The following is a 15,913-nucleotide window of genomic DNA, read 5'->3' on the forward strand; positions in this document are numbered from 1 at the left end:
AGAACAAGTACTTCTCCTTCTGATTGGCGCTCAACGTAGTAGTCCTCAGCAGAGGTCATTGACGTAGCCCCGCCCACACTCGATACGGTAGCCCCGAAGGATCATAAAGCATACAATTCACTCGAAAGGACGTTTACCCCGGTTTCATCAGGCTGTTTCTGTTTTTGAAAGTCATTGAAGTGTCAGAGGATTGTTTCCAGGTTTTCTATATCAAATCTATTTTTGATTTACTTAAACTTCAAATCTAAAAATTTAAAGCAAACACTCTGCACTGAAACCATTTTCCTCACTTCAGTTTTAACCTTCTGTTTTCCAACAACTTCATGCTCCAGAGCAAGAGTGGGCAATTTATGTTCCCAAGGGGCTACATGAGAAGCTGCTGTGCAGGCCCACACCAATAAGTTGTAAGAAGATAAAATAAATATTGAGCAGAACAGAGTTCAGCTTATTGTTGATCAGGACAAAAGTAAATAAAATCCTTAAAATAAAAAAATCTGACGAAAGACAGCAAACCAGAATATATATCAAAAATGTTTAATGAGCTAAACATTTAGAGGACAACCGACCCACAAAAGGTGGTAAAACACATATTTACACAGAAACAAAAAAAGGCCAACCTTAAAAAACAAACAAAAAGAAAAACTTTCAGTCATAACTCAAGGTTGCATATGATAAACAGGTTTATGGAAATGATAACAAGACCATGTGTGAAGACACTGGAGGTAATCAGGAGGTGACACCACATGTTGGCAACACATTCCTGTTTTAGGAAGTTTAAGTTTACCTCCTGCCAGGGATTCTGTGCAGCCATTGATAAATACCAGTGAAAGTTGGATTTACGGGTTTTATACATGAAGTTCGTATGAAGAACACAATCAGAGATACTGATCTCGAAGTTCAGGAGTCAAAATACTGCACACATAATGATCTGTGCTGCTGTAGGCAAGTTTACTTCAGGAATGATACACTGTTGGTACTATTTTAAAAATCTCTCCAAAAATCATTTCTACGAGAGACCAGTGGAAAGCTCGTTAACATGAGACTCCTTATTGACTTGTTCAAATATAAAGCCAACAAGAAGCACAGGACCAGCAGAAGTGTCACAAAACCGATTACTTTTTGATCGGCCTGTAAAATTCCTGTTTTTCCCCAAACAGACAACCTGTGTTACAGCTCGAATTCAAGCCGGATCTCTGATCGAGCGATCATGAATCACCACACACAAATGCAATTCTTTAAACGAATCATACAAGAAACACATTTTGATGAAATCCTAAAATGAGGTGTCTGTGTCAGTTCAATTTTTTTTTTTTTTTTTTAAATAAACGCTGTTCTTTAACCCCCCCGCCCCCCCCAAAAAACAATCATTTATCCATAACTGTGGCAAGTCCTTTACTGCAGCATAACTACACGGGAGAGCACACCAGAAGGCTCTTTGCCGTCACCCAGTGCTGCCCTGAAGCCTTCTTGTTGCCGAGCCCTTGCCAGTTTTGCAAGTGAGAGGAACGATCGAGGCTCTGTAACGGCCAGATCACTGATGACGCGACGGTTGAGCTGGACGCTGCTCTATATGGTGAGAAAAAGGAAGAGTGAGCCAACAGAATTTTTAAAAATACATGAGCTGCAAAACTATCTAGTAAAGCCAACCTTAGTCAGATTGTGCATGAGGGCGGGATATTTCATGCCGTGCTCTCGTGTTGCTGCAGCAATCCGTGAGATCCAGAGCTGATGAATCAAGGGGACAACACACAGGATCAATTATACTGAAGCAAACTGATTTCTAATCTTACACACACACCAATCAGCTGCAATATTAAATCCAAAGAGAGGAAGTGAACAACATCCTGTTATACTGCAAAGTTCTGCTGGGAAGTGCACAGCAGTGGCCTCACCCAGCCAGAGAACACCCCCCAACACACTACAAAAATTGCTCAGGAACAGCTCGATGATCAGGACAAAGAGCCCAAAGTGCTGACCTGACTTCAAATTCTCCCAATTTAATCAAAATAAGTCAGCAGCATGGAGCAGAACTGAGGTTTTAGAATAGAATAGAATAGAATAGAATGACTTTATTGTCATTATACAGATGTACAATGAGATACATGGGGGGGGGGGGGGGGGGGGGGTGCACAGTTTCTGCAGCACTATATGCATATGAGCAGTATTTACAGGAAAAAATATAAAGTGTACAAAAATACAATCTGGTAAAAAAAAAAATAGTGTTATGTATATACAGTTTGGGTTATTGCACAGTGGTGGTTTATCCTTGAAATGGGGGGTGGAACTGTGTTTATCAGTGTATGTGTGGACATGGAAGGAGTGCTTCCAAGTTGTTCACACCAAATTCTGACCCTACCATCCAAATGTCATGGCAGAATTCAAGATGCATCAGACCAGGTGTTTTTGATCTTCTGCAGTGAAATTTTGCTGAACCTGTGCAAATTATAGTCTCAGTTTCTTGCTCTTAGTGGACAGGACCCCCTGTGGTCGTCTTCATTTAGATATCCTCTAACCCTTGATTGTAATGCGAGGTGATTTTAGTTAATCTCGCCTTCCTATCACCTCAGGCGAAAGACTTTCACACAGAGAACTGCCGCTCACTGCATTGTTTCCTCTTGGGTTTTTTGGACCCTTTTCTGTAAACCCTAGAGATGGTTGTGTTGGAAAATCCCAGCAGCTCAACTGAAATATTCAGACCAGCCTGTCTGGCACAAAACGCCACAACATGTTTAAAGTCACTGAAATCACCCTCCTTCATCCATTCTGATGTTCAGTGTGAACCTGAGCTGGTCATCTTCACCATGTCAAGACACCTGAATGTACTGGTTTGCTGTCAAGTGATCGGCTTACTAATATTTTGCGTTAACAAGCTGTTGAACAGGTGTCCCTAATGAAGTGGCCTGTTAGTAATGTAGACACTGCTGCGGAACTAGCCCAAAGCTTTATTTTCTATTTAATTATTATATAGCGGACTAATGGAGTGAAAATATCAAGTATTTGATTAAACCGACCAAAAAATAAAGAAAATATAACCAGTTATCTAAACAACATGCTTTAATTTAGACATCTTGTGGTGCACCTGATTTATCTTGGGGATCCTTTAGGTGGTCATGACGCCAGTCAGGAATCATTTGATAAGCAAAAAGCAATCATTAGTGTTTGTTTTAAATATATTTGCACCCAGAATCTGCTGAAAAGTCTATTACTTAGACTACGATTGCTACTATCAGGAAAAAAATCCAAATGCCATGCAGTAATATTTGGGTCTTCTTACCGTCCTCATGTTGCGCTTCTTAAGTTTCCGAGCTTTGGTGGCGTACACGAACGCCCTCCTGACAGCCAGCACGGCCAGGCTGTAGCAGCGGTTCTTCCTGCCTCTGAAGTGCTGTTGGAAGAAATGACAGAGACGTGACAACAACACTTGTTACAAGTCTTTAACACGACGAGGATGCAATAAACAAAACACCACAGCTTCTACAAACATCATGAATGAGCTCTAGCAGCTATCACTCCAGGAAATAGCAATAGACGTACCCGTGCATGCTTGAGGACCTCCTGGACCTTCCAGTATCTGTCGGGTCCTCGGCTTCTGATCCAACAAGACAGCGTCAAAAACACCATTTCAGTCCCCCCGTCACCTCACCGCAGTGTCCACTTTCAAACGAATAAACACGTAATAAGTGACCTCCAACCAAGCACTCTCGGTGTTATGAGAGCTCAATAACTCCGCACGCCGTACGTCGACAAACCGAGGCGCATTCTGGGTACGTTCAATTTAAAATTCTGTCAGAGGCGGCGCGCGGGCTAATTTAACACAAACAACTTCATCAATTGCACCAGACGGCTACGGTTCACAAAACAAAAACAAAACAAAAGTCTGAAAATAAGATGTCAAACATTAGATTACAGATCCGTAAAAATACACACTTTCTAAAGGACGTGTTTGCGTCAGTGCGAAACACGTCGGTGTACAAAGCAAACGCACCCACTGAGTTGAATGCTGGGCTAGCGAGCTGCGGAGGTCAAAGGAGAGACCATTCAAAATGTCGGTCGCCAGTTTTACGTCCTTGACTCGGTGCGGTGTTTTGGCATTCCGCTCTCCCGCAGGACTCTTGGTATGTTGACGGTTATTATGGAAAAGTAAATAGTTTCATCGTGAACCGCTGCTGTCATCAGCCGGCCCGGTGTCAGCGTTTAGACCGGTTACAGCTCTCTACGTCAGGGTTCCGTCTATGTTCTGAAGTCCGGGTTACATAGTGTAGTTGTTAGCTAAACTTAAGTTAATTATGGTTCGGCTGGTTAACGCTAAATGTGTTGGAATGTATGTCTAACACTAAAAGTAAATAATAATAGAGCTTTGTGCAGAAAAATATATTAAAAAAGATAATCCGAAAAAAATGATGGCATTATTCTATTGCAATGAAGTTTGTGTTTTATGAAACCATGTCTGACAGCTATTAATACAGGATATTTATTGGTATTGATTAAAGGTTATTTAGACAACGCTAAATTTAGTGATTGGAGCAGGTACTTCATCCTGGTCATGATTGAAGAGGACTTCGGGCGATCGTGGCTCAAGAGTTGGGAGTTCGCCTTGTAATCGGAAGTTTGCCGGTTCGAGCCCCGGCTTGGACAGTCTGTGTGTGTGTTTGTTTGTTTGTTTGTTTGAAATTATTATTATATTTGATTTCTCGCCTGTCTTCCCTGTGATCAGGCGGTACGGTATGCACAGACAGCAGCAGCTCCAGCAGGGCAGCCCAGGGTAAAGAAGTTCCAGGTGTACAGATGGGATCCAGACACTCCAGGGGACAAACCCCGAATGCAGACCTATGAGATTGACCTCAACACGTGAGTGTCATAGATTTGGACATCTGGCATCCAGGCAGAGCAATTTCCTGTCATTGATTAGAGAAAGTTTTATTAAAACCCAACAGTCCAGCAGCTTTCCATTTTAGCCCAGATATCCCAGCAGAGTCTTCATTTTTCACAGGTTAGGATGTTTGTTGGTTAGGATGTTGCTGAGAATATATTCGGGTCTAAACAAAGGGCATTGTTAATGGCCTAACTAATGCTTTCTGGTGGCTTCAGTAACAGTAACAGGTGGCCCTGACAGCCGGGCATATTTTCAGTCCTCTTCCTTCACCTGTTCTCTAATCAGCTTTATTAAACTCTCTCAGCTCATGTTTGTCAGCGTGACACTGCTCAATGCTGAGTAATGCTGCTCAGCCGTATGATCTGTCTGGGTTTCAGCTGATCAAGTAAACACATCAGACAAGCTGCTTTGACGATTTCATGTTACAGATTTTTTTTTTTTTTTTAACTTACTGTGTTTTTGTTTGTTTTTTTCATCCAGCTGTGGCCCAATGGTTCTCGATGTGCTCATTAAGATCAAGAATGAGATTGACCCCACTCTGACATTTCGTCGCTCCTGCAGAGAAGGTCAGTAACACAGGGGCTGGAGTTGCACCTTTAAAAGGGGTTTACAGAGTCTAGAGCACCTGAGTCAAAGCTTTTATACTCTTGAAGACTGACAAAGCCCATCTTTAAGAAGCCCATCTTTTCAGCTCAAAGTAAGAAGTGCAAAACCCCCCAAAAAACATTAACGGTAAAAACGAAATACAGTATGAAAAGCAGAGACAGCATTGTCATTGTTTTTATTACTCAGTTTCACTGTTTGGTTGACGAGCAACAACACCACAAGCAAGAGTTGCACACAGACCGGTTGTACCACATCTGTTGTTGTCCTCAAAAGTTAAATGTCAATAATAAATGTTGTTATTATAATTTTTATTCTGCTTTAACCAGGTATTTGTGGGTCCTGTGCGATGAACATCAATGGAGGAAACACACTCGCCTGCCTCAACAAGATCGACTCCAGCCTCAGCAAGCCGACTAAGATTTACCCTCTGCCACACATGTACGTCGTCAAGGACCTGGTACCTGTAAGTCAGCTTCACCGAACATCTGTGAACATCTGGAACGAAGCATTTACTTCACAGTCCTCTTTTATAAGCTAGCACAGCCATCACATTATCACACACAAGTGCTAAGAGTTTAAAGTCATTAACAGCTGGTTGCTTTTTTTATTTTGCATGTGCAAAATTTAGTGTTGCAATAACAAATGTTACACTGTTTTGTTTTTAACAGTGAAAAAACACATTAGCATTCATGAAAACCGTTACATTTTTCTTTATTCGTTTTATTTCCAACCTTTTTTAAGCCAGATCTAATGAATCAGATGCGTGGATGTCTTTTTAGGAGTGTTGGTGCTGTAGATTATGTGATGCGGATGTTCCTGATTCTTAATTTTCTAGATGATTAAACAGGAGAAGGAGAAATCAATCAGACTGTTCTAAAAATCAGAAACACTCAAGAGATTAATAAAGGGGCTGAATTTGCATTGTCTGACATTCCGTCTTTCTTGTTAACACCTTCCCAACACAGAGAGGAGGAGGGATGGAGAGGGGTGGTTCTTGTTTGTCGGGTGGCTGGATGAATGTAAAACCCTGCTGTTAACCAGCGACGTGCACAAATAAAATCTGAATAATTTGTTTAACCAACTAGTGTTTCTGCCGCCAGCTAGCAAGGACAGCAATGCTTAATTGTGTGGTCGACTAATCCTGGGCATCCCTTTTTAATGATCAGTAGACCCGACTGTTAAATGTTGCTTTGAACTGATTGGGTGTGAAGAAGCTACTGCTCACTGCTTCTCTGTGGAAGCTAAAAGCCAGCAAAATGTAAATTGAGGCAGATTTTGTTTAATAATAGCAGATCAGTTTGGGGGTTTTTTAGGGTTTTTTTAGCATTTGAACGTAAGGCTGCTTGATTACAGCAATAAATCATAATTGCACATTCATATTGTTTAAGATCTTCAATGATTATTAAAGATGATAGACTTAGAAAAAGTTTAAATAAATAGGAAAATAAAAATTAGGCTGATAATAAACGTTTTATTGGTCTTATCTTGCTATAATAGTCACTGGAAGCCAAAATTATAATTACAATAAAATGTGAGTGATTCGCACACATACTTCCACACGTGGATTGGAGGAGCCTGAGATCGATCAGCTGATCCATTTGATTGGTAGTCGACCACCTCTATCATCTGAGCCGCAGCCACCTGAGTAGACAGTTCAGTTTGGTGGATTCATTAGTGTAGCAATGTGTTTGCAGGACATGAGTAACTTCTACGCCCAGTACAAGTCCATCGAACCCTACCTGAAGAAGAAGGATGAGTCCAAGGAAGGGAAGGAACAGTACCTGCAGTCTGTGGAGGACCGGCAGAAGCTGGTACATTTGTCTTTGTTTGTTTTTTCACTGTCCCATAACATTCAGGCTTCCAGCACATTAAGGAAACATATCTTTACTTGCTTCTCTCCCATGTAGGACGGGCTGTATGAGTGTATTCTGTGCGCCTGTTGCAGCACCAGCTGCCCAAGTTACTGGTGGAACGGAGACAAATACCTCGGGCCTGCTGTGCTCATGCAGGTGTGTGTTTGAGCACTTTAATATGCAGGATGGTCTGTTATAGTCTGAATCAGCAAGGCTGTGTAGTAAACCTTTGTCGTGTTTCAGGCGTACCGCTGGATGATTGACTCACGAGACGAGTGCACAGAAGAACGGTTGTCCAAGCTGCAGGATCCTTTCTCGCTCTACCGTTGCCACACCATCATGAACTGCACCAAGACCTGTCCCAAGGTAAGCTCTCTGCACTGCTGACACTTCAGGTACATCTGAGCAGCTTCGTACAGAGTCTACTCAGATGTGTGAATAAGCTTTTGTGTTTTCTGTGCTCTTCCTGTCAGGGCCTGAACCCAGGAAAAGCTATCGCTGAGATCAAGAAGATGATGGCCACATACAAGGAGAAGACAGCAGCTGCTGTCTGAAACCTCATTTATCCTCTGGATCTTCTTATCCCTCCATGACTAAGTTATATAATGATCAAAAAATGCTTCTTCAGGTCTGTTGGGCCAGTGCACCATGTATCACCACCACCACCACGACATCCTGCAGTCAGCTGTAGCAGAAGTGTGTGTGTGGTTGGAGAACTTGGTGTGACATAAACACACATGTACAGTATGAAGGAGAGAGAGCGTCTGAGTCTTACATGTACCATAAAATAGGTGTTTATCTCCAACTCTACTGTGTGTTTGTGTACTTGATGCTGCAGAGTAAAATCCAGGCATTTCTTTGTGTGTCTTTTAGCTCGTTGCTTTTCATGTTAGCAGCTGGTTCACAGGCACGTTCCCTCAGATCTTCCAGCAAACTGACATCAGTCTTTGTTTTGATGGAAATAAATAAGTTTAAATTCTGGTTGCGGTCTTTCACTTGTGATTATTTCTCCTGTCATCCTACTACGTTGACTCGGTGTCCTCTGGGTGTCACTGTTGAGCAGAGCCAAGTGAGTTGAACCATCTGAAGCATTTCAAAGCTTTTTCAACCAGCAATAAAACTCTTATTGTATGTTGACTGTAATTAAAGGGGAACTAAAATCCTGCTTTATGTTGTAAAATGGAGTTTGTCATCTGTACAGCAGACTAATCTCTGGAGGACTCAATGCAGAGCTTTGCTTTCAGTGCTGTGGGTATGTACAGAGACAGAAAACGCTATCGCTGCCCACAAACCTCATTTTAAAATTAATTTTGGCATAAACTGGAGTTTATTTACACAAGAAAGGAGTTCAGCTTTATAAAGTGCAAATTCATACAATGTGATATTAGAGTGAAACCCCAACAAGCCTCTGGCAGCCATCTGGAAGAGACCAGCTGTGGGATGATGGGACAGAGAAGAAACAAACTGTGGGAGAGAGAAGAAGAAAAAAAGTGGAGTAGAGTGCATCATGGGAAGTCTGCCAGCAGCCTGAGCCTATCGCAGCAGCAGGGTCCCCTGATCGAGCCCTGACTTTACCAAAAAGCTTAAAATCTAAAAATTTAGAGGGGGTCTGTCTCCCAAAACCAAGCTGGGAGCTGATTTCACAGAAGAATGACCTTAAAGCTGAAGGCTCTGCCACAATTAAGCCTGCAGTCTGGGAGCGATCTATGAGGTCTTTAAGATGTGATGAGGCCTGATTATTTAAAAACTTTCTATGTGTACAGAATTTAACAAGGACCCACATGCAGTTGTATTGTATAAAGGAAAACATGGCTGGTATTTATATGTGCTGACATTATATACAAGACATCAATGCCAGGAAAAAAGGACCAAAAAACTGGTGTGACTCAACCCTGATATGTTAGGAGTGTTATACTGTACATTTGTGTGCGCTCACATGTGTGTTAAACATTGCCAAAGGTTCAAGGTAATAAACAATTAGTTGCTCTGGGTGAAAAATTTTTTTGTACTTTTGTCACTTGTTTTATCAGTAAAAGGGGGACATCACAGACTGTGAGCACAGAAGCCCCACCCACCCGCTGTCCAGACCTTCTGTTTGCACAGGCCATCCAATCAGAAGAAAGCCATCTAAAAATAATATGGGAAGATAGCTAAAAGTCTTGTTTCAAGCAGTAGATGAACTACATGAAAGGGCTGCACCAGTGCCCATATTAAGAAAAATGAGGATTATTTTTAGAAATGTAAATCATGCTAAACTATCCTGGAAGCACAAGAATAAAACACGGAGCTGGAAATTAGCACTACGGATCATGTGAACTTACCCTTCGATTTCATACTTTCATAGAGTTTATAGCTTCCACTTCTGCATAGCTCTTCACTGACAGGGTTGTTGCTGGTCGTTGCTGGAGGCCGGGGCTGGACTGGACGGGGAGGAGACTGCAGATGCGGGGTGGTACAATGTGGCGCTGGAAGTCCTCCTGCACTCACAGGACGCATGAGAGCGGCAGAAAGTCGGAGCGAATTGAGTCAAAGTTGGGTAAGATCTCTGAAAAAAGTCGCACGACTGGTTTAGTTTGACTTTCTTGTTTCTTTTTTATTATTACTATTACTAAATGCAAGTATGAAATGAGTTATAGACTTTACCTGATCTAAACTGCATTTATGCTGAAGGTTATGGAGGAGGGAAAAAAAATCAGGAGACATTTTTTGTGCACAGACTTCATGCAGTGCGGTGAGTCTTAAAAGGACTTCAAAGCATTCCTGGCGCTTATCAGTCTGCTTAATGCAAACCAAAAATAGCCGAGGATATTCTGGGTGTATATTAATGGCTGTTGAGAATTGACATGTGGTCCTGTGTTTTCACTGGAGAGAAGAAGAGGGAGGAGGAGGAGGGACTGCAGCGATGGCACTGGTGAGAGGGTGAAAACTAAACCCTCTCTCCAGCCTCTCTGTCATTGAGTGGGGGGAAATTGAGCTGCTTCCAGAGAATAGGGGTCGATGAGGGCATATGCAGAAATGATTCATTAGTGTTCCCTTTTTTAACTATAAAAAACCAAATAGTGCAAAAATGGATGACAGCAGAGCATCTCCTGATCGTGGGTTTTTTTTTGTGTATGTGTGTGTGTGTGTGTGTGTGGGGGGGGGGGGGGGGGGGGGTAATGGCTCCCAGATGTGTGATGTGAAAACATATGGTTTCCCAAAGCCACTGTGATGCACACCAAGAACTGTGTGTGTGTGTGTGTGTGTGTGTGTGTGTGTGTGTGTGTGTGTGTGTGTGTGTGTGTGTGTGTGTTTTAGTGTCACACAAAGATGCACAAATTGGCATGAATGCACAACTTGTGCAAAAAGTGTTTTACTCACAGATTTTGTGTCCAAATGTGACCTAGAAAATCTGCATTTAGTTACACACACACACAAACACACACAAACAAAGGGGAGGGAGAAAAGAAAAGAGTGGGTTTTGTGTATGTACCACACAATCAGGTTTAGTGCATGAAGTGGCCCACAGTGCAGCAGCAGCTGTGGAGGAGGAGCGTTCATACTTTCCACAAAGTGGAAAAGTACTTTAGTCAGTGTAAGGTAATGAGTTTTACTGTATGTAACAGTGTGACTTCATGAATGTCACTGACGGATTCAGAGTGTTTTTTTATTTTTTAAAAAAGCTCTGTTGCTTGGTCGGGTAAAGAAGAAAGAAAAGGGGGGAAAGGAGGGGGGGCTGGTAGGAAATGACCAGTGAGAGCGACAGAAGGGAAATGAAGGATGAGGAGGCATAAAGAGGGAGGTATGAAGAAAACCCAGAGAGAAAGAGAGTGGGGTGGGGTCGAGGGGTCCTCTGTTTCTTTTCCTGGAATGCGGACTGTGTGCTGCTGCGAGGAAAAGCTGTAAAACAGAAAGTTTGTTCTGAGGAAGACGTGCCACATTCTTGCTGCCACAGTTCCCCGGTGGAGGAGGTGGTGGTGTTGGTCACAGTGGGGATGATGGCTTAAGGGGGGCAGAAGTATGGGGGGGTGGAAAGGTGACGGACGGGGGAAAGAGAAGAGACGAGTTTTCAGGAGACCAAAGCAGTGTCCAGCACTGAGCACTTTATCCCCCTCATGTTGTTTTGTCTTGATTAATACTCTCATTTTCCCTCCAGTGTTAAAGTCAGTCTACCTCCCAGAGCGACCATGAGAGTCCTCCTGCTACTCTGCATGCCAGGTAACTGCACCACAGGCCTCTACCAGCTGAAACAGCTTCAAAAAACAAATCGGTTCTCTGTAACACCAAAGGCTCAATACTAAATGTTTGGACATTTTGGTATAATAGATTTATTTGCTTTCTTGCTTCAAGTTAGGTAAGGAAACTGATACCATTCTGATGTCTGTATCATGCATGAAAAGCTCCTTGATCAACAACTTAAATAAGATTAAATGACAGATAAATAGTTCAGTCTAAAGGTAACAACAAAGCCCTGCCAACATTTAAAAAAATGTCAAACTACTCGTTTATTTATTCCTTTATTCATTTCATGTTCAGACCTCAACAACAAAACAGCCCCAACAGCACCTGTTATCACCGTTGTCCAGTTTAGTCCCACACACTCCTTGCTCTCGACCAAAAATGCCGAAAACCTCCCGAAACTTTTCAAATTTTAACAGAAAATTGCTGCCCACTGTAAAAAACAAAGATCACTATTCCTATTCACTATTCACTATGTTCACTATTCCTCGAATAGCAACAAAATTTAGTCAAACTGAGAAAAAGCTGCAAAGATAACACATGTATGCTGCTCTGAATAATAGTGAGATACAGCAGCACAAAGTCTCACTTGGCATTTTTTAAGTACACCTGTTCCATTGCTTGAACCCAAATACTTAATCATCCAATCAAATGGATCTAGGCGTGTAGTCATGACCAAGACGACCTGCTGAAGTTGAAACCGAGCATCAGAATGAGAAAGATAGGTGAACGTGCCATGGCTGAAGCTGAGACTAGAGTTCTCACAGACTCACCAAAATTAGCCAAGAGAAGATCGGAAAATGCTGCCTGGTGTGATGAGTCTCGATTTCTACTGTGTTATTCAGGTTAGGGTCAGAATTTGGCATAACCAACATGAACGCAAAGAATCCATGGATCCTTGTTCAGGCTCCTGGTAGTGGTGTAATGGTGTTATTCTTCTCAGTGTTCACTCACTAATGGTTAGGCTTAAGCAGAAAGGCTTCCTGCCCAAACCCCTCACGCCATGTGCGGTCTTTCTCCCCACGTTCCCGAGCTTGATGGGATTGTGACTTGTCATTTGCAATAATGGTCCTGCAGTAGTGCTAGCTAGAGCTTGAAGATGTAAAAACCACATAATTATCAGGTGCGAACGTTTCATACTTCATAGCTGCCTTATTAAAGGAGATGAGTGTGATCTTAAAAGACTTAGGAAACACCAGTGATAGAGCTGTTTGTGTTTCACCGACTGCACTTCTCTCATCATTCTTTGTGATTCCTCTCTTTGTCTACGATGTCAACAGTTGTGCTGTTCAGCCAGCCCCAGTACCAGGATCCATATATCTTTAACGGTAAGTTAATTAAGGGAATATTGGCCTACATTGTTCCTGCTCAGCATCGGTTTACATCAGCGCTCTCCACATCTGTTCTCAATTCCTCGTTATCCTCTGCTGTATCACCCACCCTCGAGGAGTTCGCCCTCCCCCTCTCTCTGTCTTTCTCCTGATTCATATGTTTGTCATTCGCATAGCAACTGAACTGTAGTGTAAATAGCACTTTGACCAGTCTGCATCTTATTATTTTTAAACATCTTGCATATGAAGTCATGATTACTGACTCACAAGCTTGTGAACTCGTGCAGGTGGTTCACGTTATATGGTGCAGCACTTTCTGTGGTTTTTTTTTTTAAACTAACAGTTGATCTCATGAAACATTTTTCTCTCATGCTTGTTTTAAGAATTCCAAGAGTATGAGTACACCACAGGTGAGACATTTACTTTTCTTTTTTTCAGTTTCCTCATTTTCTAAATGTTATGCCAAGTGTATAAGTGGGAAAATGTTTCTCTCCTCTTATTTAGACCCTCCTCGTGGAGGCTATCAGCAGCAGGTTCAGCTCAACCCCGTGATCCGTCCTGGAAAATCAGGTACGTCTGCTTAGCTCTCCTCCCATCGGTCACAGATTTACTCCCAGTGCTGTCACGATTGAATGAATGAATGCAAATTGCCGCATGTCTCATACTATTTGAAAAAAACAGATCCCGAATTCCTGACAGAGCCCACGGAGCCTGGACCTCTCGGTAAGTGATTCAGAGAGACGAGAACAGAAAGCCAGTTGTTTTACGTAGAGTGGAGAAAAGATTCTGTTGTTTGATTCCCAGATTGCAGAGAGGAGCAGTACCTCTGCACCCGACTCTACTCAGTTCACAAGCCATGCAAGCAGTGTCTCAACAGCCTCTGTTTCTACAGGTAAGTGCTTTTAAAGGAGCACAATAGCAACAGAAAGCAGTGATTACGAGTAATACTGCATGGCTTCATTTCGTCTTGATGAATGGATATTTACCTCACGTGCACTGTGCTAGTTTTGGTCTGTTATTCTAATGTAAATATCACTGAAGCACAGTTAATTCTGATGTTAACAATGTGCTGGAACTATAGTGCATTTATGCAGATCCAAAACAAAAGGAATGAGGTTTTATACGATGCAGATGTCTCAAGGTGTCTAACAAAAAGGCAACCAGGAGCCAAACTGCTCTCCAAGAACTCACCGGCTAAAGATTGTACAGCCTGTTCTCAGCAATCATTTCAAAGACTCCATTATTCAAACAGGACTAAATAGTGTACTTGTTGGGAACAATATCCAGCCGTGGATCAACCCTTATTTAGTTCTTATGAGTTCGTATGTGGTGCTGACTCAAAATAAACTTCAGCAGTAATGAGGAAACACCATGAAGTGCAGTGTCTCACTAAATAGGCAACAGTGGATTTGATTCGGTATAGATCGGCTATAGACTGTTGCCTGTAGATGCAGTTGTGACTGATAAGACCGACATGATGACTGTGAACTGCTCCTGGCTCCGCACGTGTGACCTCTGCATGTGTTTTTGTTCAGTTTGCGGCGGGTGTACGTCGTCAACAAGGAGGTCTGCGTGAGGACTGTGTGCGCACACGAGGAGCTGCTCAGAGGTGGGATTCGCGTAACCTGTGTTCATGCATTTACTCCTTGATATTTTATGTACTAATTTAAAAGGGGCAGTGCATATTAATTAACACAAGCACTTAAACCCATCCTGTAAATATGCCAGGTTTGCCAGGCTAATTTTCATCTTGCAGGTTAATAAATTAATGAATAAAACCAAATCTTCAAAGGCATATAAATAAATATAAATATAAATGAAAGAGAAACACGTGTAAAGTATACACAAATTCTAAAGTGATGGTATAAATTTGGCTTGTTATCCAAAATGTTCTACAAGCCTGCTTATAGAAAATAACTTTCTAATGATTTTAATTGTCTGTGTTGGACAATAGCTCATATGAGAAAGAATCATGAGATTGATTTTAACGGACTTTTCCGTGTGTGTGTGTGTGTGTGTGCTTGTGTGTGTTTAGCGGACCTGTGTCGCGATCAGTTTTCTCGCTGTGGAGTGGCGGCGCTGAGTGGCCAGTGTGCATCATTAGGAGGAAGCTGTGGGAAGAGCTGCGGAAGCTGCTGATGATCAGGGACACCACCCACCCAGATACTGCCGCTTTTTCACCTCCCTCATCACGTTGTCTTACTTTGCCCTCCTCCCTCTCTCCTCTCCCTCTGTACACCCCCGCTACCCCTGTGCGAAAAGCACTTCTGCATTTCAGCATGTTTCTCTTCGTCTAAAATGTTCCACATGTGTGTTTGCTCACTAGATCCTGTGTGTAAGGATACGTATAATCCAAAGGACGTTGATGACTGTATAAATCACTGGTGCTATAAAACTTCTAGAGGTGCACATAAAGCCACAGAACATCCTCGATTTTTATTTTTTAATTTTTTGCATATCGTATCACATTAATCTTCTCGTGTTTACTGGTACGTTACTGTATTTGTGTTGAAAAGCAGTCATTGTCATGATTAGCTCATCAATGGTGGCCGCAGTGCACTGACATCAGACAAAACTAATCGATATCCAGCCGCCAGCTGTCTCGCTATCCAAGATCATGAGATATGTGATGAAACAGGTAATGAGGAGTGACCTCACAAATGACCTCTGTACTACTGCTTTGTAAAACTGTCACTATAGAGACTGAGAAAAAAAATAAACTTTGTTTTGTTTTTTTACTACAGCTGATCAGCTCATTGACTCAGGTGTGATTCCCGGCTGCAGCTCAGCGTATTGAAGCGTATTAATGAGCAGACATGAGTTAGGACACACAGCCAAGTTTATTTTCCAGGAAACATGGCTTCCCTTTGTCCAAACGAGTGACTCTGTCCTTATTAATCACCAGTGTCAGTATTTATACATAAAGTAAAAAGCAGTAAAACTAACCTAATAAAAAAACTGCACCATCACTGCAGCACTCAGACTTCAGTGGTAAAATAGTGTCTAAATATATATATATATATATATATATA

The 15,913-nt window shown here is 42.1% G+C and overlaps 3 protein-coding genes across 3 annotated transcripts; 2 read left to right on the forward strand and 1 right to left on the reverse strand.

The window, feature by feature from the left end:
* Positions 1 to 518: 518 nt before the first annotated feature.
* Positions 519 to 3,777, reverse strand: mrpl20 (mitochondrial ribosomal protein L20). The gene is made up of 4 exons (XM_080890988.1): positions 3,535 to 3,777; positions 3,275 to 3,385; positions 1,648 to 1,725; positions 519 to 1,566 (listed from the first exon to the last, which is right to left on the reverse strand). Exons 1-4 carry the CDS (start codon positions 3,619 to 3,621, stop codon positions 1,393 to 1,395), a joined length of 450 nt encoding a protein of 149 aa, XP_080747114.1. The 5' UTR covers positions 3,622 to 3,777; the 3' UTR covers positions 519 to 1,392.
* Positions 3,778 to 3,955: 178 nt separating this feature from the next.
* On the forward strand, positions 3,956 to 8,313 carry sdhb (succinate dehydrogenase complex, subunit B, iron sulfur (Ip)). The gene is made up of 8 exons (XM_080890984.1): positions 3,956 to 4,115; positions 4,715 to 4,848; positions 5,354 to 5,439; positions 5,806 to 5,942; positions 7,174 to 7,290; positions 7,387 to 7,488; positions 7,576 to 7,698; positions 7,806 to 8,313. Exons 1-8 carry the CDS (start codon positions 4,044 to 4,046, stop codon positions 7,884 to 7,886), a joined length of 852 nt encoding a protein of 283 aa, XP_080747110.1. The 5' UTR covers positions 3,956 to 4,043; the 3' UTR covers positions 7,887 to 8,313.
* Positions 8,314 to 9,748: 1,435 nt separating this feature from the next.
* On the forward strand, positions 9,749 to 15,624 carry mfap2 (microfibril associated protein 2). The gene is made up of 9 exons (XM_080890987.1): positions 9,749 to 9,868; positions 11,468 to 11,529; positions 12,831 to 12,878; positions 13,265 to 13,291; positions 13,386 to 13,451; positions 13,563 to 13,604; positions 13,686 to 13,773; positions 14,417 to 14,490; positions 14,917 to 15,624. Exons 2-9 carry the CDS (start codon positions 11,499 to 11,501, stop codon positions 15,018 to 15,020), a joined length of 480 nt encoding a protein of 159 aa, XP_080747113.1. The 5' UTR covers positions 9,749 to 9,868; positions 11,468 to 11,498; the 3' UTR covers positions 15,021 to 15,624.
* The last annotated feature ends 289 nt before the right edge of the window (positions 15,625 to 15,913 follow it).

The sequence above is a fragment of the Rhamphochromis sp. 'chilingali' genome (assembly GCF_963969265.1).
Source record: "Rhamphochromis sp. 'chilingali' genome assembly, chromosome: 9".
In the NCBI taxonomy this organism is placed as follows: Eukaryota; Metazoa; Chordata; class Actinopteri; order Cichliformes; family Cichlidae; genus Rhamphochromis; species Rhamphochromis sp. 'chilingali'.